The 22,081-nt window shown below is 26.2% G+C and overlaps 4 protein-coding genes across 6 annotated transcripts; 3 read left to right on the top strand and 1 right to left on the bottom strand.

Moving 5' to 3' along the window:
• The first annotated feature begins 1,260 nt into the window (after positions 1–1,260).
• Positions 1,261–4,524, top strand: Rga (CCR4-NOT transcription complex subunit regena). The gene is made up of 9 exons (XM_017899613.1): positions 1,261–1,279; positions 2,080–2,142; positions 2,245–2,723; positions 2,878–3,098; positions 3,220–3,462; positions 3,617–3,878; positions 3,954–4,061; positions 4,147–4,372; positions 4,476–4,524. Exons 3-8 carry the CDS (start codon positions 2,398–2,400, stop codon positions 4,364–4,366), a joined length of 1,380 nt encoding a protein of 459 aa, XP_017755102.1. The 5' UTR covers positions 1,261–1,279; positions 2,080–2,142; positions 2,245–2,397; the 3' UTR covers positions 4,367–4,372; positions 4,476–4,524.
• A 1,293-nt stretch (positions 4,525–5,817) lies between these two features.
• LOC108547198 (malonyl-CoA decarboxylase, mitochondrial) lies at positions 5,818–8,865 on the bottom strand. Its single transcript, XM_017899608.1, has 10 exons — positions 8,653–8,865; positions 7,820–7,960; positions 7,519–7,659; positions 7,198–7,350; positions 6,939–7,092; positions 6,708–6,847; positions 6,506–6,641; positions 6,176–6,388; positions 6,004–6,109; positions 5,818–5,926 (listed from the first exon to the last, which is right to left on the bottom strand). The coding sequence occupies exons 1-10, from the start codon at positions 8,863–8,865 to the stop codon at positions 5,818–5,820; spliced, it is 1,506 nt and encodes a 501-aa protein (XP_017755097.1).
• A 571-nt stretch (positions 8,866–9,436) lies between these two features.
• LOC108547197 (uncharacterized) lies at positions 9,437–12,779 on the top strand. The gene is made up of 7 exons (XM_017899606.1): positions 9,437–9,595; positions 9,717–9,877; positions 10,248–10,404; positions 10,484–11,038; positions 11,123–11,413; positions 11,605–11,840; positions 12,620–12,779. The coding sequence occupies exons 1-7, from the start codon at positions 9,538–9,540 to the stop codon at positions 12,656–12,658; spliced, it is 1,497 nt and encodes a 498-aa protein (XP_017755095.1). The 5' UTR covers positions 9,437–9,537; the 3' UTR covers positions 12,659–12,779.
• Positions 12,780–13,638: 859 nt separating this feature from the next.
• On the top strand, positions 13,639–20,399 carry raptor (regulatory associated protein of MTOR complex 1). Of its 3 annotated transcripts, none has more exons than XM_017899602.1 (23): positions 13,639–13,991; positions 14,090–14,192; positions 14,630–14,871; positions 14,984–15,088; positions 15,156–15,340; positions 15,414–15,473; positions 15,565–15,665; positions 15,734–15,867; positions 16,009–16,392; positions 16,471–16,545; positions 16,622–16,879; positions 16,967–17,110; positions 17,196–17,451; positions 17,547–17,588; positions 17,777–17,922; positions 18,001–18,098; positions 18,169–18,277; positions 18,361–18,524; positions 18,615–18,785; positions 18,866–19,107; positions 19,190–19,354; positions 19,730–20,012; positions 20,204–20,399. In XM_017899602.1, the coding sequence occupies exons 1-23, from the start codon at positions 13,833–13,835 to the stop codon at positions 20,397–20,399; spliced, it is 3,822 nt and encodes a 1,273-aa protein (XP_017755091.1). In that variant the 5' UTR covers positions 13,639–13,832. The 3 variants fall into 3 exon arrangements, with proteins under 3 accessions (XP_017755091.1, XP_017755089.1, XP_017755090.1); XM_017899600.1 differs by having other exon boundaries at positions 14,942–15,088; XM_017899601.1 differs by lacking the exon at positions 17,547–17,588 and having other exon boundaries at positions 14,942–15,088.
• The last annotated feature ends 1,682 nt before the right edge of the window (positions 20,400–22,081 follow it).

The raw sequence follows: 22,081 nt of genomic DNA, 5'->3' as shown, positions 1-22,081 counted from the left end.
AAATAGTGCTTTTAGTAATAAATCAAAAGTATCTTCTATTGTAAAATTAATCAAAATGTTTTAATTAATTTAAGATAAATAAAAAGCATATAAAAAGTGAAATAATATTATTTTTTATAATGTAACCAAAATAATAATATACAATATTAAAATAAAGCAATACATATAATATAAAACAAATAATTTTAAAGGGAATTTAATGTTTTATACATATATATTTTTTAAATATATGTTTAAAAGAAGAAACAAATTTATGTAAAATTTTAACAATACTTTCCATTCAAAATATAATTTTATATCCTTTTGCAAAAAATTTATAAAAAATAATGAAGGTAGAATCATTACTTTTATGCAAATAAAATCTAATATTTTAATACAATTTTTTAGAAAGTTTTATTTCTCAACAAATGTCATACATATAACTATCAGACGTAAATAACACTATTATCTCTATTGTGAAAATAGCGTAAAATATTATTTACTGAATATTTCATATATTTTGTTAATTATAAATTGTAACATTCATTTAATTATAGTCTTATAGGATAATAATCCCTATGATTTCAAACAATGGATTGGATGTCATATTGAAATCTTAGATTTTTCGTATTGAGTATTATATATATTTCATTATAACCAATACTTTCTACAGAAAAATGATTTAAATATAAAGAAGAATAGCTGCAATATTGTTTCAATGTATTTAGTAATTAACAAGTTTAAATTTTATTTTATACTATTCTATTTAAGATAGTAATCATATTTAAAGCAATGTTCTAGGGACCATGATAAACATTTCGATAGTCATATTCAAGATTAAAATTTGACTGCTTATTAAAATATATTACATAATATGAATATATTCCTAGTAATGCAATTAAATATGTAATATTTTTAACAAATGTTAGAATTACATTTAGTTTTTAATTTCTATAGTAATTATTTTAGTATTGAATTTGAATATCATCGTAGAAATGGTTATAATGGCAGAAATTCGTGTCTCTAGTGTTGTTTAAGTTTGTGAAACTGAGTGACAAAACAGACGTCTATTTGTTAAGAATATTGTAATGTGTATAACAGTTTGATCTATTGGAACAGTTTATGGAAAAATCTTTTTTCTAGATGAAATACTAATAATTGAAAACAACGTTTTCCCTATCGTATTCATTCCAAGTCAACATCGACGTTTTTGTGTTTTTTTTACGTTCATTTACTTTGTTTATTATGAATTTGATGGATTTTTTCGTGCACTAACTTAACAACGGATTCAATAATATAGGTAATTAAATTTAGTCTATTTTTTCTTCAATATTTTGATTATATAGATGTTATAACCTTTGCTTTCTTTGTGCTCGTTCTGATTTCTATCTTTACAATGTCAAAATCACCAACCCTTCGTTCAGTGTTTTTCCAAAATTCGTAAGTTACATGTGTAGTGTAATAGTGGTTGTAATTTTAAGGCACTAACAAAATATCTAAGAGAAAAGTTACCTAACTATTTTCGTTATGTTATTGTTATTTTTTGTAGCGATTGAAGTAACAAGTTATTGCCAGTATTAGTAGTTTAATATTGTATTAATTTTCCACCGTTATAGACGTAAAAATATAAAAATATTTAAAAATAATATTCAAATTAATTTGTAAGTATTTATAAAATATGTATGGCTAAGCAAATGTAAGTTTTAGAATATCATATATTATATGATATAAAAATCATGTTATTTATAACAAGTTTTATACAACATAAACATCATGTTATTTAAAATCTTTATATTTTAGTTTTTAATAAATAAGTAGATTTTTACAGAATTAATCTTTATAAAAGTATTTTTTATTAGAAAAATAACTTGTTTATAAAATGTAAAAATTTATTGCAATGTTTAAATAAAAATTAAAAAATAATATAATTTTCTTTTATAGTATATTGTACTATAATATACAATTAGCTATTTATATAAGTAAATTAAGAATACAACAAATATTTTATATATAAGAATATAACTTATATGCATATGTAAATATTTTGGAGTAATGCTTAGATAGCATCTTCATGAAAATAAATTCTTCACTTGCCAATAGGTCCATTCTCATTTCCTGTCTTCGATTTTGATATGACCATTGCCATGGTGCTGTGATAAAGAGGTAAAAATTAAATAAATACAACTGAAATTAAACAGTTTTTAATAGTAATTAATAATGTATTATTTCTATCATAAAGTTTTTGTTTTTATCTCATCATTACAGGTTGCTACTAGGAGTTATTGTCATGGATTTTCTTCAGTTCCATGAAATAGAACAACTTACAAGTGATGCAATAGAAAACAAGTGATTGTGGTAATTGACATAAAAGTGTGTTGGTGTGCCCTAGCAGGTACTTTGTAGTGGAGCCACCAGGCTATGGCTAACCTGAACTTTGAGCAACCACCACGCAGTATTGCGAACGCAAGCCTTACATCGCGCACAGGTGGTGGGGGGGGCTTAAATTCATCGACCCTTACGGGTCATGTCACACCTACCTCGGGCATGTTCTCAGGCTCATCTGCAAGCACTTCCAGTTCAGCTAACTCTGCGGTAGTAGTTACTAACGTTTACCCTGGAGCATCAGGAGCAGGAGGTGGACAAAATAGTCATCAACCTCAACAGCAACAGCTCTCTCCTATGAGCAGCAGAGGACTGTTTGGGCAGAGAGCTTTTACAGATAGACGTACAATGCCTGCTCTTGGGTTAGTTTTCCCATTCCACGTAGTTAGAATTTTCTGTTTTTTGTTATAATATTAATGTTATAGTATTTTTTGTTATAATATTGTATATTTTGTTGTATGTCTGTTGTATGGTAATACTTATGAAAACAATGAAAATATTAATAAAAATTTATAGAACCTCAAATCCAATGGGTAGCATGGGCACATTTGGAATACCTCAAAGTCGTAATTACGGATCTCAAATCAATAATTTTCACTCTGTTTTTGGCAGTGGAGGAGGTGGAGATACAAGTACTCCTCCATTGTTGGATCTATCTGAGTTTCCTTCATTAACAAATAGAGGACAGGGTGATTCTATGCCACAACCTAGTCCTATGCCAGGGAAACAACCTTATGGTTTGTATTATAAAGTCAATTTTTTAAATAAAGTATGATTATTTTAATCAGTATTACACAATTTTTATGTATAAAAATTTAATAACTATAATGTTTACATGGATATTTATAATAATTATAGTTGGAATGGTAAAACAACCAACGTCTGAATCAAGCGAGTTTACAATGAGTTCTGAGGATTTCCCAGCATTACCAGGAACACAAAATAGAGAAGGGCCATCACCAGGTGGAAGTGTTTCTGGAGATAAAAACATACCTGTGGGACTTGGTCCTGAAATTGGACAAGATGTATTGCAGGCGAATAGAGCACCTGGATCTGAAAAGTCTCAATCATCTAAAAGAGGCATACAAACATCTCCCGATGGTATTGATTATTATAATATTGTATTCAATATAACTGTTTTTATAATGAATAGAATAATTTGATTTATTTAATATTATTGTGTTATAGTATTTTACTATTTATTATTTTTGTTTATTCTTTATGGTATATAACTATCTATTATTACATTTTTAAGGCAAAGTGACTAATATACCAGCCAGTATGGTAAAGGATCAGTTTGGAATAGTCGGGTTATTGACATTTATTAGGGCAGCTGAAACAGATCCAAATCTAGTATCTTTGGCATTAGGTCAAGATTTAACTGCATTAGGATTAAATCTAAATTCACCAGAAAGTCTTTATCAAAATTTTGGTGGGCCTTGGGCAGAAACACCATGTCGACCTCAGGATATCGATTTTCATGTACCACCAGAATACCTTATTAATGCCACCATCAGGTGCCTTATTTTATTATGCTGATTTTATAAGAATGATTCATTGAAGTAATTAAACTTGTATTATGTTTGTTTTAGAGATAAGCTAGCACCAGTTAAGCTAAATCGATACAAGGATGATCTACTATTTTATATGTTTTATACAAATGTTGGAGATGTGTTGCAATTAGCAGCAGCAGCAGAATTGTAAATATCTTTTATGTTAAAATTTATTAATATTTTCTTCTACTAAACATTTAATAATCTATATAATTCTTTCTGATTCATAAAGGTACAGTAGAGAGTGGCGGTATCATATGGAAGAAAAAGTTTGGATAACACAAGCACCGGGATTGGGACTTGTAGAAAAAACATCAACATATGAACGTGGTACTTATTATTATTTTGATGCGCAAAGTTGGAGAAAAGTAGCGAAAGAATTTCATTTGGATTATACAAAACTAGAAAGTAGACCTCATCTTCCCACAAACTTTCACCAAACCCAGCCTTGACTACAGGTATCTACAAAAATATATTTTTTTCTTTTTTTTTAAATTATTGCTTTTATAAAAAAAAAATATATATATAAATATTTTTACCAACAATTTATGTTTATTACAGATCTGCTTGCAGACCATTGTACTGTCTCTAAGCTGGACAGGAAACAGCTATTGTATAAATGAACAAATTTAATAATCTTTAATAAAAATATAAAATTTGAAGAGTACAGAAATGAAGTTCTTTAATTACTGACTTAATTAGAAATGGAAGTGAGTCTAATCTATTTGATATTAACGATTTTGATATACAATACCATATATTTTAAATATTTAGGTGCTTATATATAGAATGATGTACTTTTTGATGATATTATAGTAATCATTAGTATTTTGGCAATGTATATAATAAACATAACAAACAGTTATTACATTATTCAACAAAATTTTTATATTTAGGCAGCTCAAAATGCAATATGTCTATAAATTCTGTACCTACATAGTCATTTATTTTATACTTATATCATCATTTAGAGATGTAAATGAATTATTTTTTTCAGAAAGCAAATTTATACTTTGTAAGATGTTACAAATTAATTTGTTTTTATGATTTGTTAAAAATTGTGAGATATACTATGTAAACATATAAAAACTATTTAATTCAAAATTGTAAGTAATATGACAAATATCTTCGTCTAAAATCACAATTTACAAAATTTCTAAGTAACTTAAATTGTTTTCGACAGGTTTTAATTTTAATTAAATTTAATTACACAATAACCTTATCCTTATTGTATATATCATTCGAAAATTTAGAAATGTAAAATAAAATTTGTTTAAAACGCATAAAACGGAAACTACAAAAGTGAGATACTAATAAATGAACTTTTTAAGTTTAAATGTATTTTATTTCTAAATTTTTTAGCAATATCATATGTTGTAAAACATGATTAAAGTAGATCTATATACTTTTCTTAAACTTAGCCAATTTTACTATTTTAAGAACACCATTATCTAAATTAAGACTTATAAATATAAGTTATAATTTTTTAAAGAAATATTTTAATATTTTGTGAGCACAGTAATGTGTTTGGCTAGTCATTCAATCTCTGATAACAGTAACTATAATATTTGTATGAAACATCACGATACTTTTCCTAAAAGAACACAACTTATTTCTAAAAGCATTAATTTTAATAATTATACAACACTAAGTCATGAAAACTTCAAACTGCTAATTCGGGAAGAACTTTATTCTTTTGAATTTTATGTTGAATAAACGAATACCACTAATATTAAATTTATTAAAATTCATTACATATGACTCAATTCCATTTCTAACTTATAATTGTACCGTTGTTTAAAATACATTTTCCTATGTTATATAACCTTACTATTTGTATAGTTCCCATAAAAAATAATCTTAGAAAAAAATTATACAAATTTTTGCAATTGTGAAATTTATCTTATAATTTTTTGTGTTGTATAGAAAAATTAATTATATCTTCAGAAGCGTTTATAAAGTAGTTTTCAATGTAATTTTGACTGTGTTTTTCGCATTCATTTAGGTAGTATCTGTTAAAAAAAATATTTAATTAAATATAAAATATATTAAATAAATTAAATTTTATTTTAATTACAGATTAAATTACCTATAGTTTACCATAATTCCACAGCTATTTGCAGCACCACGTGGTGAAGGATCAGCCAACCAATTTATTCTCCACATAACAGCTCCATTACGAAGATGAAAATTTGCTACAATCAAAAAACATTAAGTTTATATCTATCTTTTTAAAATTTATTTTATAACAATCAACATACCAACATTATTTAAAGCATAATTTCGTCTCTTTTCTTTATATAAATACCAAGCACATGCTCGAAGCAATGGCTTTTTTAAAACATGGCATATTTCAACATTCTGTGTCCATAATGAATTACTGAACATTTTTTTTAAACCAACAGCAACATTTTCTTCCTTTAATACCTTTTGTACAGATTTATATTCTTCATTTGTAAAAATATTTTGTATATCTAAAAGAAATTTGTATTAAGATATAGTGTTCTGATTATTTTTTAATTATATATATATATTGATATTGATATTGATATTAATAAGTTTTATAACTGTCTTAAATGAATTATAATTACCTTGTTTTATTTTTTCTAAAAGCCAAGTTCTAAAATTTGGAATTGGTGATAAGGTGGACAATTTGTGAACCATAGGAAATTCTGTTATTACCTCATTTGCTACTTCTTTTATCAAATAGTTACCAAGTTCAATACCCTAAAAAACAGAGTAGTCATAGCTTTTATTTATATGTTCCGTAAATAAACATTACTATGTACATACTTTTAATCCTTTTTGTGTGCTAGTTATTGAATAAAATATTGCAGTCTTTATTTTATGTCTGTCTTCTTCTAAAAATGTTATTTCCTTTTTTGAATTACCAAGAATTCTGACCTTTGCTTCTTCAATACCTTTTACACTATCTGTATATTTACAATATATTTTATGTTACTGGATAATATTTATGATATGTTTGTTCTATATCATACTATGTTGTTTATTATGGGAGTATACCTGGTATAATGTCACATAATGCTGTATGTAATACAACAAGAGGTTCTCTTGGCATAGATGGATGAGTAAATATGTAACATCTTCTATATGGCCCAACTCTTTGCTTCAAATCTAACCAATTTTTTATAGGATGTATTGCTTCATAATCTGAAATCTTATTACTTTCAATTAACAAACAATATAAAATATTTTATATTATTATTTACTAGTCATTTTATTTTTAAAAAGTAATTATACAAAAAAATCTATAAATATATACCTTTTGTAAAATATCACATGAACTCTGCCATGTTATTCTTTCTAAATGTAGAAATCCTACTGAAAACCACAGTAATAATAAATCTTGTAGAATAACATTCAATTGCTGCATTGCAATATTATCATTAGTATCTTCAATTTTTAGTATTAATTCCTAATAAAAATATTTGTGTAAAGACAAATAATGTATTCTATTTATATATAATTTAATGTTTAAATATTTTGTCACAAATCTTTGAAAAGTAATAACCTTTCAAATATTTAAATATTTAAATATTAATATTATCATTAAAATTAAACTTAGTCCTATCAAATTGCTTACTAATATATCTGTCCTCAAATCAACCAGAAATTTTACACCATTTTCAAGTCTTCCAATTATGATAAATAACCATTGGTAATCTGGTGTTAGAACATTTTTTAGATATCGTTCATAAGAAATCGTACGTCTGTCATTATCAGACTAAAATAAAGGAAAAAAATAGAACTTAAATTTTTCATAATATTAAAATTAATAACAATTTAGTACTTAATACAATTAATAAAAATTGAATTATTATTAAAAGTATATCTTGTTCATATACTTTATATACCTAAATTATAAAACTTAGTAATATACAAACCTTTGTAGTCATAAATTTCTCTATAACATTATATACAGCAATATGTTGAATACCATATTTAAATGCTAATGTATATAAAATTTGTTCCTTGTCTATTTTAGTACTTTCTTGGTATACGTTACATAAAATACGAGCTTTGCCCTAAAATAAATTTGCAATTTTACTATATTACATAGTAATTCTATTAAAATTGTATGTAACATTTAAATTTGTTAATTAATACATATATATATCAATACTATTATAATACATTAATTAATACACACATTATTGCTTGCTATATTGATTATAATAAATTATAACATTCGTATTTATATATTTTTGTATAAAATGCTTCTTTTAATTTATTAAATAATATTACCTGTGAATGTAATTTTTGTGTATCAAAATACAATAAAATATATTACATGAATAATAATCTCATCAAATATATTATAAGTAATGGTAAATATTTGATATAAATAATTTCATAAAAGGTTTAAATTAATACATTATATTGAAAAATAAACGTAATTTTTAAATTACAAATACTTTTATTATTATAAGTTACATATATTGCACTCTGTGTATTATAATTTATATTTACATTGATTATATTTGGATGTAAGGCAAATAATTTTCATTTATTTTAGTTTTGTTTTTGTTAATAATTATTCTCAAATAGTAAAAATAATTTTTAAACATGCAAAAATTCTAACATATTTAAAGTATAATTTTAAAATATTCACTAATATATTTTCAAGATATCTTTGCTGTTTATTTCTCAACTATTCTTTATTACTTTAGATTAAATAACATGTACAAAATAATAAATAATAATTTGTGTTACTAACCTCAATAATCCAATTACTAACATTACTATTTCTAAATTTAAAAATATCTTGTAACTGTTTTTCGATAAAATTATTTTCACAAGACATAGAAATGGCACGTAAGTTTTGTATAAGAAAAGACTTAAAAATTTTATGTATTGTACTACAATTTAAAATAAATTTATTATTATAAATGTTAATTAAATTTTTTAAACGAATGTTTTTGAACATCATATTTACTATTTTAAAATGTCATGAAAAGGCTAATAAATATTTTAATTATTTAAAATTATGAAATTGATTTTGGAAGACAACTGTTTTTTTTAATTAATTAAATCCTTCAGTATTTTTACCGAATTTTATACATAATTTTTGTATTGAATTTTAGATGAAAGAAATATGATTAGATAGCATTAAAATGCAAATTAATTTTTTGTATATACATTATGACTTCCGGTCAATTAGAAAACTAAATTATAATTTCTATACAAACATTTCATATATAATAAACTGAGGAAGAATTCAAAGATTTTTTATAATATACGAACACATTTTTTTCATTTTTATATCTCAAAGATGCACTCTAAGCAATACTAGTTAATTAATCTAGAGAACTTAGTTAAAAATGGAATTGTAGTTTTGATTACAATTATAGCATAATAAAAGGAATGAAATAAAATATAAAAAGATTTTTCAATAGCTTTTAATTTTTTGTTTTTATTTTTTGTAATAAATGTAATATATTGTCAAAAAATTGGTATAATATTATACAGTTGGCAATCATTAGTACTAAAATGGTGTTGTAGTTGAAGACATGATACGTATTTAATTGTAGATCGATTAAAAACAAATTTACGAAGTGTGCATGTTTTCACAAATAAATGTGACCTTTTTTTAACATACAGAATGCAGATAGTGCACTTTTCTTGGGGTCTCATTTGGTACATTTTGTCTATTTGTCAAGGTAATTTCACTATATGTATTTTATTTTCTGTTATAATTTTTCAGTTTTGTAGTTACATCTATTACTGATATCTTAGTTTTTGATAAGTTTCAAATATTTTATTAGCTTCTTTGTATTGCAGTCAATGCTGTCACATATAATATTACACTGTCACATGATGGCCCTGTAGTATTAGGTGGAACTATTATATTTAAAGCTGATCTCTTTGCCAATGGTGAAAGGCCATCAGGAATATTTAAATATAAATGGAGTGATAATGCATTAGATTCTCATGTGTATGAGGTTAGCTCCTTTTTATCCAATTATTTATTGAAATTAATTACCAATTTTTAAGTAACTTCTAAGATACAAAGAGTATAGTTTTTTTCTATATGAAAAAAGTTTCATCAAAGTGTATATTCTTATAATGAAATATTGCATAAATTTAATAGTCCAAAGACTTTTTATTATAGTGTTTATATTGAATACTTATACTTGTTATAATATGCTATTTTTTTTTTTTATAAAGGTTCTTATTATTACATGATAAAATGATTTTTATATTCCAATGTTAATGTTAATAAATAGTGTCAATATAATTATAAAAAGATGTTTTTATAATATATCAAACATTACATATTAATCTTTTATATATAATTTTGATCTTCCATAGACAGGAGCAACATCAAATACAACAACATACTGGAGTTTAAATATTGCACACAATAATTATACAGTTGGAATATATGAAGTAGAAATAATAGTTTTTGAAGAAAATCCAATTTGGTGGTCAGATATTACTAGTGCTCGTACTAAATTTTATGTTACTCGTAAGTTAAGACTTTTTTAATATCACTTTATATTAACTATTTAACTATTGTATATTAACTTAATATCTACTATTTATAGAATTTCTTAATGGAGATATTAAAGTTATACAACCTAACAAAACATCAATGGATACATCATATGTCTCATCAGCATCTGAAGCAAATGTGACGTTAAATATAAGGAAAGGAGATATGGATTATTTGATGAAAGCTACAACAGTATCCATTTATTGGTTTATAGATTGCAAATATTTTGGTCAAACAAATGATTTAAACTTTCTCTATAATTTTACAAATCCTGATGCATCACATATGTTAGAAACTTTAGTAGTTGCCTCATATGATCCACCAACAACTTTACCTCCAACAACTACTTTACCAGTAATGACAACTATTCCTTCTAATACATCTATATCAAATGTTACAATATCAAATATTACAATGGAAGAAGTGGTGACTACTACTGTATCTAGTAACACTATGCCTATGGTAACACCAGTATCACTAAATAATGCAACAAATAGTAGCATTTCCAGTGTAAATAATATTTCTTTACCTTGGATCTGTTCTTCAATAATTCCTCCAGATCCTAATAAGACATATGGGCACTTTACTAAAAAGATCGATGTTCGTGGTAATTGTTATATTATATGACTACATATGAAGTAATGTATATTATAATATAAATTATAATAATGTATGTGTATAAAAATTGTAGCACCTATAATGAATATAACAGTGGAGGGAACGAATTGGATTCAACCATGGGATATGTTATCTCTTAATGTAACATGTAAAGGTTCTGGACCGTTTGATAAGTGCCTTTATTTTCATAGAGGAAAATATAACATTACTGGAAATGAAACATGCAGTAGTGGAATTAATCTTTATTCTTGTAATTTTTCCATCATCCATTATTTCTTGGAACCTAGTGTATATACAATATTGATTATATTAAATAATGATGTCAGTAAACAAATCTATCCTTTGACAATAAATATTTACAAAGGTATATGTCTTAATACTAATAATAATAATAATAATAATTTAATAATAATAATAATAATAATAATAATAATAATAATAATAATAATAATAATAATTACAATAACAACAATAATAATACAAACAATACAAATTTCGATTTATCATAAAATTAAAATTAATTACTTTGACTACAACTTTAATTATATTTTATAGTGACAACAAAGCCGCAATTATCAGTAATTGTGTTACCTGTTTCTTGCTCACTTGCTGCTGTGGTACTCATTATTTTTGGTATTGCATATTATATACAAAGTAGAGCAAGATTCACAGTGGAGGTCGCAGATTTTGACTTCGGTCAGAATAATCCAGAAATGGAGTACAAAACATTCACCGAACGGTTACGAGATTCAATTAATAACGCCATAAGACCAGGATGCAAACGGATAAGTGTACGCCAGCCCTATTATGGCAGCATGAATCACTAACAAGTACAGATTGTACAAAATACATACTTTTTGATTGCCAATGACAGTCTTAATCATACATTGCATTATAATATTAATATGTACTAATGTGCGATGTATATTAGTATTTTGATAAAATCATGCGAATTATCTTCATTAATCCTTGACACAGAATGACTGTCGGGTAGAGAAAGGCAGTCCTATTAAAAATTAAACTTTTATAAAATTTTTATTTCATATTAGTGAGAAGATTTTTATAATAAGAATGAATTCAAATGTAGCTTAATCAAATTATTTTATGTTGAATAAGATTTGATTTTGATAATAATATACATTCTTATTAAATATAAAATATTCTATTTAAAGTCATGTTTGTGTTCATTTTTATTAATAAGATCTTACTAATTGTGTAAAAGTTCGTTATTAGCATGAAAAATAAAATTGGAAACTCTATATGATATTTACTAGGAGCATTATTCTTGTATTAAGTTACATTTTTCATTGCACTTGTATTTTGCTAATGTCAGTTAAAATATTTTGGCATTGTCCATTTGTAAGTATCCTTTTTTATTTGAATGGTGCTGTTAGTTTTGAAATATTACTGTATTCCTGTTATTTTCATTGATAAATTACTCCTGCATTACCATTACTACCTCAAGTATATTTCTTATTTTTTTGTGTATATGCTTTCTGTTACACTTATTTGTACTTTCACATAAATTACTTTTAATATTATAAAGTAATACAAATTTTGTAAATTTCAGGGGTACAAGCCTCTTAGTAATTCTCAAAATCTTCAGTGATGTTTTAAATGAAAAAAAAAAAAAATCGAATTATTAAATACTAAAATGAGAGGCTATGGAAAATTAAAAAAATGAAAAGAAATTAAACAAACTGGAATATTATGAGGATTTCAAAATCATATTCTACGACATTTTTAAGTATCAAATAACTTAATCAGAAAATTATTAATACTATATTACTAATAATGTGAGTTTATTCATTCCAAGTAATTTACAAATAAAATTAAAATTGTATATAGAATAAATAAAGATTTTATATATAGGCTGTGAACATAGTATGGAATGAAATATTGCTTTTGATGTTTTGCAAAAGTAAGTTTGTAACATTAGTTTTTAATATTTTTTTTTTAGAATTCTAATATTGTGAAATCTTATAAAACACATGTCTCTACTTTTAATGTGTTTAATTTCGTGTTATTGGATTCATGTACTACATAACTCTTATATTACAACAAAAATATTGGTAAGCACATAATTATATAAGCATGTAGATTACAATTTAAAAAATTTGGCAAATAAGAAAAAATAATACATATTTAAATAATATATCTTGTAATGCGATTTTTCTGTATGTGTATGTGTTATACGCATATATATACAATTTATACATTCGTATATAGTATTAAATTCAATTAGATGGTTAAAATATTTAAAATAAAGTATTTAGTTAAAACTATTTACGAAAATGGGTAAGTTAGAATGTGATTTCAATGATTTAATTATAAAGTGACCTACTAAATAGTATTGAATAAATAAAGATGTTCTTGTACAAGTTATAGTTGTTATTATCTATCTATTATATACTATATATATTATACACAATTGTTATACATGTGATATATTCTTTTACTTATAATATATACAAACGAAAAAAAGTTAAAGTCTAATGTGGGTAACAGGTGGCACCATCTGCACATGATTATTGTAACTAAAAAATCTGCGCGTTCGTGAGAGTTCATTGGTAATATCGTTAGGGATGTAAGATGGCGGCCGATGAAGTAAACTTACGAAATTGTGCGTTGTTAAAAGACGTTTGTGCTTTTGTCGTTTATTGAACATTGTCAGTTCATAGTTTCAATCCATGTTTATGTAATATCGATTTAAGATTTTTAATCACCGAAACGTGTCTCTCGAAAAAGTATAATATAAACTTTTCCCGAGTCACGGGTTTACAATGTCTGTAATTGCCTCAAAGCCATGCCACGAGGAAGAGAATTTGAAATCGACGGAGGAAGATGATTGGAAAATGCAGCTTGCATTTTGCAAACCACGGCATACTGCAACAATTGAAGGTATAAGCTGTATTACACAGACATGGAGGATGAAAGAACGGGTTTGTTGATTTTTTTCTTTACTCCTTAACAACTCATACACGCTAAAAAATTACGTACTTGAATCTAAACAATAATTTTTTAAATTTATATTTTTCAGATGAAAACTGTGAGCGTAGCTCTAGTTTTATGTTTAAATGTTGGCGTTGATCCACCGGACATTGTCAAAACGCAACCGTGCGCACGTCTCGAGTGTTGGATCGGTATTTATTCTAGTTTATTTACATCCCCACAATTCCCCGCTGCCATTACCATTATGTAATGCTTTTTGAGGTTATGCATGTGCATGACAGCAGTTCATAAATGAATGCCATTTTAGTAAATAACAGCCTAGGTGGCGTTAGATTCATTATTAATTTTAATATTGTACATATCCTTCTTTAGTTTTTTATTTAACATTTTAAATATTTTTTTATATTTTGTATTATGTAATGTCGCGATTGTGAAAAATGATTTTATAATTTTATAAAAATGTAAATAAGAGTTGTTAAAATTGTTCATTGTGATTTTTAAGCAAAAGAATTCTAATACAAAATATTATATTATTTTTAATTATTTAGCTCAGATAACATAATTCTAATTGAAAAATTAATCAATTAGAATTAAAGTCAACAAAATTGTATGTTTTTTAATTTTATAGATCCTTTGTCAGTAAGCCCACAAAAAGCTTTAGAAACTATAGGTTCTAATTTACAAAAACAATATGAACGCTGGCAACCAAGAGCTCGTTACAAACAAAGTTTAGATCCAACTGTTGAAGAGGTTAAAAAATTATGTACGTCTTTAAGACGAAATGCAAAAGAAGAAAGAGTTTTATTTCATTATAATGGTCATGGTGTTCCTAAGCCAACTAGTAATGGTGAAATATGGGTATTTAATAGGGTTAGTAAAGTTAAACATTATTATAAATAATAGGTTGATATATGTTTTTAATCTTAAATCACTATTGCAGACATATACACAATACATTCCTTTGTCTGTATATGATTTGCAGACATGGATGGGTGCACCTAGCATCTATGTATATGACTGTTCCAATGCAGGTATTATTGTAGAGTCTTTTCAACAATTTGCAGAACAGCATGAGAAAGAATATGAGGTATATTTTAAAAAAGTTTTAATTAAAAATTGTTTTGTATAAACATATTGAGAATGTTACATTATAGATGGAAAAACAGGCAGTTCAGCAGAATCGTGCAACTGGTGTTGCAGGTGCTACAGCACCATCCTATAAAAATTGTATTCAATTGGCAGCATGTGCAGCTAAGCAGATTTTACCTATGAATCCAGATTTACCTGCAGATATATTTACATCATGTCTTACAACTCCAATAAAAATTGCATTGCGGTGGTAAGATAAAAATATGATTTATTGAAGATATATTATATTTTTTATAATATTTAAACATGTATTTTTTATACAGGTTTGTAATGCAAAATACATCTAAATTGGTACCAAAAATATCATTAGATTTAATTGATAAGTAAGAATATTTTAAATATTTATAGTATTCATATGTACAGTATTTTTTCCTTTTTATAAAATAAGCTAAAATCGTAATAAATTTATTTTAGAATTCCAGGACAATTGACTGATAGAAGAACAATGTTAGGAGAACTTAATTGGATTTTTACAGCAATTACTGACACAATAGCGTGGAACACATTGCCAAGAGGTAAATTTGTTTAGTATAATTATCTCTAGATTGTACAACTTTAAACATTTAATATATTTGGTTTATAGATTTATTTCAAAGATTGTTCAGACAAGATTTATTAGTTGCTAGCTTATTTAGAAATTTCTTACTTGCTGAAAGAATACTTCGTTCATATGATTGTACTCCAGTTTCTTGTCCAAAATTACCACCTACTTATCAGGTAAATAAATTTTAAAACTATAAATTATATTTTATAACAAAAAAAAATTATAATTTTAATATTTGTCCAAGAGAGATGTTTTTAATGTACATATATATCTATATATATTTATCTATATATATTTATTTGCCATTGATTTAGCATCCTATGTGGCAAGCATGGGATTTGGCACTTGATCTCTGTTTAGCACAATTACCATCTATCCTTGAAAATGAAGATCAATTTGTGCATTCGCCATTTTTCGAAGAGCAACTAACAGCTTTTCAAGTATGGCTTACACTAGGCTCTAAAAGTCGTAATCCTCCAGAACAACTGCCAATAGTACTACAAGTATTATTAAGTCAAGTTCATAGACTAAGGGCATTGGAATTATTAGGACGTTTTCTTGATCTTGGTCCATGGGCAGTGAACTTGGCTCTTAGTGTAGGCATTTTTCCATATGTTTTAAAGTTACTTCAAAGTAATGCCAGAGAACTACGTCCATTACTTGTATTTATTTGGGCAAAAATTCTTGCAGTTGATAGTGTAAGTTTTAATATTAGAAGTTTAAAAATATTTGAATTTATATCTTAGATCTTTTTTAAATTGTTTATTATACTTCAGACTTGTCAAGCAGATCTGGTACGAGATGGTGGGCACAAATATTTTTTATCTGTTCTTCAGGATACTTCTATACCAGTATTACTATATATAATTTAATATATTGACAAATTTTCCAAATTTAGGTCTTTCATGTAAGCTTATTCTATTTTAGAGTGAACATAGAACATTAGCAGCATTTGTTTTGGCTAGCATTGTAAATGACTATCGTCCGGGTCAAATAGCTGCAAATCATGGTAGTCTTGTTTCGATTTGTTTGGAACAACTTGGAGATTCGAATGCTTTATTAAGACAGTGGCTGTGTTTATGTCTTGCAAGACTTTGGCATAATTATGACAAAGCAAGGTGGTGTGGAGTCAGAGATATTGCTCATGAGAAACTATTTACGTTATTACAAGATCCAGTTCCTGAGGTATATAATATGTATTGTTTATTTATTTAATATATTAATCTTTATACATAATGATAATATACTTAAAGAAGAAATAAAATTATATAGGTTCGAGCAGCTAGTGTTTATGCTTTGGGAACATTTATAAATAGTGTAACAACACGAAGCGAACATGCAAATAATATTGATCAAATCATAGCAATGACACTAATTAATACTGTGTCTCATGATATGTGTCCTTTAGTTAGAAAAGTATGTAAGTTTATTATATAATAATATATAACTTTGATTATAGATTTAACATTTCTAATATGCAAAAATATAAATTATTTTACAGGAATTGGTAGTAGCACTTCAATGGATGGTGTTACATTTTGAAAATTCCTTTGCGACCTTGGCATTGGCTGAAGAAAATAGTCGAAAAGACCTAGTAGTGGAAACATTATCACCATTTAGTGGAATGAGACGTATTAGTTCTAGGGATAGGTTAAAAATGCTTTCTCCAAACAACACATATAGTGCTGACAGTACAGATGGATTTGGTCAAGATCGTATTAAAAGAGTGTCGTCATCATCGTCTATTAGTAGTTTAGGTAAGTAATGAAACGTGTTGTTTTTAGCTAGAGTTACTAGCTTCATTGCCGGAATTTCGATAACAGTTCCTTGTATTGTTTCATTCGTGTGCCAGGAAATAATTGGGAGTTCGTGAGGAAACCTTGCGAGTCACTTGGTAATAATGATTGGAAATTCCATTGCATGTTCGTACATAGTTCATCCTTCATTTTTAGATTTTGTAACTTTTAATTTATAGCTAATGCTATATCACTATTTTCTTATTTACAAGCACATTATCGTAAAGACCAGATATTTTACTATATTAAATACAAAGTACTACAACTAGTGTTTTATTATTTGTAGGACACAGTTCTCTTGGAAATTTACCAAGTCTTTCCTATGGTAGCGTATACATGAAATTATGGCATGGATTATGTAGTCTTGATAATGATCCTCATCCTGCAGTTGCTACTATGTCTCAAACGGTTACCAATCACATACGAAATCAGGTGATAATAATTTAAGAACAAGGTAACATTAACTTATATTACAGTTTCATAGAATAATATAATCTTTTTTTACTATAGGTTAAAGAATCTTCTGCACCTAAGGAAGTAATTGAAACAAAAATATCTTCATCACTATCTCTCCCACCTTCTCCATCAAATCGTACTACATATTTAAGGTCAGTTAATGTTTTATCATTATGTATGATTCTTATATTATCATGTTTAATTTATTTATATGTAATAAAGTAATAGCAAAGGAGAATCGCCGCCTACAGTAAACTCTGGAACAGATTTATTACGTTCATCGAGAATATCATCACATGGTAATCGTTCAAGGAAACCAATTCCTAATACAGTAAGAATTACTTGATATATCATTGAAGAATAATTTAATATTTTATTTGTATATATTGCTAGTATAATACTGTTTCATTGTAGATATCAGAAGAAGCAGATGAAGTTGCTGGAATTAAAACACCCTTAACATCTTCAGAGTTTGTGGAGTGGAGTTGTGCTCAATTTGCTCAGCCTGTTTGTTTAGAAACTGAAACTGAATCAATGAATGATATGGAAAGCAGAGCTCATTATGAAAGAGAGTGGCGGTATGAATTTATAATGCAATTTGAATGTATATAATAATTTTAATATTTAAAATGAAAAAAAAAAAATAGTTGACAATTTTAAACTTTTAGGTACTTAAGAAATAAGAGACAAAGACGTGAAGCAAGGGAAGAACAATTACGTGCAGTACAAAGTAGAGTAGAATCCCAAGTATTTCATACAAGGTGTCCACATTCTCCAGAAGTTTTAACATTTCATCCCTTTGAACCGCATTTGGCTGTAGCATTGAAAGATTTCTTTGGGTACTTGAATTTAAACATGATTAAATTTTATTATTGCCACATAAAATAGAATATTATTTAATAGTATTATCTATTTATAGAGTATGGGACTGTCAAACTGGAGCAAAATTGACTTATTGTGCAAGTCATGGAAACAAAATGTCACGTATTACAGCACTAGAGTTTATCAATGCTCACGATGTAACATTATTAATGGTTGGATCTGATGATGGTTCAGTTAGAGTATGGAAAAATTACAGTAATATGTTAAATCGTAATCCAGTTTTACTTACAGCATGGCAAGCAATGGCTGATATACAACCTGCAACAAAAACCACAACCGGTATGCCATGACCAGTATATATATATTTGAAAACAAAAATATGTATATTGTAACTGTATATATTAATTAAAATTGTTTGTAGCAACAGCTGGATTAGTTACTAAATGGGAGCAAAAATCTCTTACTTTAGCTGTAACAGGCGATGTTCGTATTGTTAGACTTTGGGATGCGGAAACTGAATTAAAAAAACAAGATATACCAACAGGTGCTGATTGCTGTGCTACATGTATTGATGTTGACGGCGTAGGTTAGTTATCTGTACACTTTGTATTAATTTTATCGTCATTCAAAAACAAAGTTATAATTACTTATTTACAAATCGATTTTACATGTAAAATGTTGTCGGTATATAATCGTATAGATAAATATAGTATGCGTGTGTGTATGACTTCCTTTTTAAATTAAATGTTTGTAATCAATGAGATAAAAAATTATGTTTTATGATTGATAGTAACAAAAATAGTAAAATGAAATATTGGACATTTGAATTGAGAATTAAGAATATTTAATTTTGTATATTATATTTCCTATCAATTTAAAAGTATAAGATATAATATAATGTTCTTTTATCTAATTATTTTAATTATTTATGCATTTAATTACTTTATTTAATTACACATAGGTGTGATGATGGCAGTGGGCTGTGGAGATGGTTCAGTTCGTTTATTCGATAGAAGATTGCCTCCGTTAGAATCAAGAGTGATGATTTGGAGAGAGCATACAGCATGGGTGCTAGGTACATCTTTGAGAAAATGTGAAAGATCTGCACCACAATTGTTCACTGGATCATCTTCGGGAGATATTAGAATATTTGATCTTAGAAAAAATTCTTCTGTAAGCACTGTACAAATAACTCAAGGTATTACAGCACTGGCAGCGCATGAAATGGCTGATGTTTTTGCATGGTAAGTCTTAGTTTAAATTTATGTAGATCAGTTTAAAAACATTTTTTATGTATGAAAAAGATAAATTCGAAATATTTTAATGGAAAAAGGAATATGGAGACTTTAGTTGTTTGAGTTTAGAGTATGTTTAACATATCTTTATTATATTAAATATTTGAAAATTGTTTATATTATACTTATGTATGTTTCAGTGGATCGACAAATCACTGTATAAGTGTGTATAACACAATGGGTCAACATTTAAATACAATAAAATTTCATGAAGGATTTATGGCCACTCGTATTAGTCCTGTAAGTTGTCTAAGTTTTCATCCTTATCGCGTGACTCTAGCAGCTGGTTGCGTAGACAGTACTATTACGGCATATGCGTCTGAACCACGCAGATGACTAATAGAGATGGAATTGTTGTAAAATTATTTTTACAAATGCAAATCCATAGTACTTGATATTCTTAGCACTAGTAGTCAGTAAGAAGAAATGCTAAGGACGTAATATTGGACTTTCTTTAAAAAATCAGAAGGTGAATTCTTATTTTTTACTTATTTACGTTTTTCTACTGCGTTTTTTTCGTACATAAAAACGCTATTCTTTGGAAGTAATTCATGTAGAGAAACTAACAATAGTTTTTGTGATTATAAAATCTGTGAATAAAGTAACCAAAGTCTTCTGAGACGACCAAAGAGAAGCTTGATAATACAAACTACATATGCAAGGGCAATGTAATATTTTGAAACGCAGTTGAAAGAAATTTGATGTTCTTACAAGTAATGATGCATAATATATGCAGATGTGATGCAACGAAAAAAATATGAATGCATGTACGAATGTGTTTAATATTTAATAAAGCTTGTAACATTCGCAAGGAAATAACCTTGATTATTGTGCCATGCAAAATTAGCTCCAATTATATTTGTGAATCATGTTTTCTTATCAATTCTGATAATGAAATATGTAATATTGTTTTCACATGTTAATAATTCCTTCCCTTATTTTTTTTATTTCCTAAGATTTTTACAAATCTTAAAAGAAGAAAAGTTTTAGCCTTAAAGTTGTAAAAGATATCTATAAGCATTCTTTTTAATTTATAATAAGTATGTTATAATAAAATTGAAAAAATAAGATATGAGGATAGTATGTTATTTAAATAATTTAATTATATTATTTGAGTCTAAAATAAGTGCAATAAATCGTTAAATTAACGATAACGAAATAATCGACATAATCGAAATAAATTACTTAGAATGGCAACTAAATTAAATACAATATTTCTATATCAGTGAATAGTTTTTTTATGAACAATCTGTTTTATGTGTATATTTATATTTATGATTTCCTAATTAAATTTTTCGTTGCAATTTTAGAGATAAAAAATTATTTTTGTAAATATTACGTATTATGTATTTATCAGTAACATTAATTTTTTGTTAAATGGTATTAATGTTATCACATTTAAGTGACAGTACTATGTAAGCTTTTCTTTATAACTCCTAAAAATACCTCTTATCGTGTTGAAACTTAAAAAGTTTCTAAGAAAATGCCTTCTCAGTGACAAATGGTTTAAGTAATTAAAATAATTAGCAAATATATATAATTTGTATCCAACTAATTAAGTCATTGTACTATTTGGAAAGTATTTTATGAAATAATATTTATACGTTGTATGTGTATATATTATATTGCTACTATAATCGTTCATTGCTACTGTTATTATTTATGGCTATTGTAACCATTTTAAAAAAACAAACAATACGTCAATGTATATTAAGACGAAACAATCAGATTTCATGTGCATATATATTAGCAATATGGATATAAACTAAATTATATAAATAATAAAAAAGGAACAAAAAGAAATCAGGTAACGAATTAAGAAACAAAGATGTAAATACGTATAGAATATCGTGTGCAGTGTTTGGAGAACTATAACGTGCAGACAAATTTATCTTCCTCATATTATATAATAGTTTTGTTATTATTGTTGATATTCAGAGATGCGATAAAACATGTAGATTGTGATACTCTAAATGTATGAAATAAGGATCTCTGATTAGATGCGCGTATAAAATATT

The sequence above is a fragment of the Eufriesea mexicana genome, unplaced genomic scaffold, assembly GCF_001483705.2.
Source record: "Eufriesea mexicana isolate 0111107269 unplaced genomic scaffold, ASM148370v2 scaffold953, whole genome shotgun sequence".
In the NCBI taxonomy this organism is placed as follows: Eukaryota; Metazoa; Arthropoda; class Insecta; order Hymenoptera; family Apidae; genus Eufriesea; species Eufriesea mexicana.
This window is presented reverse-complemented; position numbering and strand designations above follow the sequence as displayed.

Bases quoted from the DNA above. Each gene is read 5' to 3' on its own strand.
- Rga (XM_017899613.1), top strand. From the start codon at position 2,398: ATGGCTAACCTGAACTTTGAGCAACCACCACGCAGTATTGCGAACGCA. The intron at 3,463-3,616 runs GTATTGATTATT...TACATTTTTAAG, and splicing joins CATACAAACATCTCCCGATG to GCAAAGTGACTAATATACCA. The intron at 3,879-3,953 runs GTGCCTTATTTT...TGTTTGTTTTAG, and splicing joins CTTATTAATGCCACCATCAG to AGATAAGCTAGCACCAGTTA.
- LOC108547198 (XM_017899608.1), bottom strand. From the start codon at position 8,865: ATGATGTTCAAAAACATTCGTTTAAAAAATTTAATTAACATTTATAAT. The intron at 6,848-6,938 runs GTATACTCCCAT...GTAAATATACAG, and splicing joins ATTATGTGACATTATACCAG to ATAGTGTAAAAGGTATTGAA. The intron at 6,389-6,505 runs GTAATTATAATT...AATTTCTTTTAG, and splicing joins TTTAGAAAAAATAAAACAAG to ATATACAAAATATTTTTACA.
- LOC108547197 (XM_017899606.1), top strand. From the start codon at position 9,538: ATGCAGATAGTGCACTTTTCTTGGGGTCTCATTTGGTACATTTTGTCT. The intron at 9,596-9,716 runs GTAATTTCACTA...TTTGTATTGCAG, and splicing joins CATTTTGTCTATTTGTCAAG to TCAATGCTGTCACATATAAT. The intron at 11,841-12,619 runs GTACGCCAGCCC...TGTAAATTTCAG, and splicing joins CAGGATGCAAACGGATAAGT to GGGTACAAGCCTCTTAGTAA.
- raptor (XM_017899600.1), top strand. From the start codon at position 13,833: ATGTCTGTAATTGCCTCAAAGCCATGCCACGAGGAAGAGAATTTGAAA. The intron at 16,880-16,966 runs GTATATAATATG...AAAATTATATAG, and splicing joins TACAAGATCCAGTTCCTGAG to GTTCGAGCAGCTAGTGTTTA. The intron at 18,786-18,865 runs GTACTTGAATTT...ATCTATTTATAG, and splicing joins GCATTGAAAGATTTCTTTGG to AGTATGGGACTGTCAAACTG.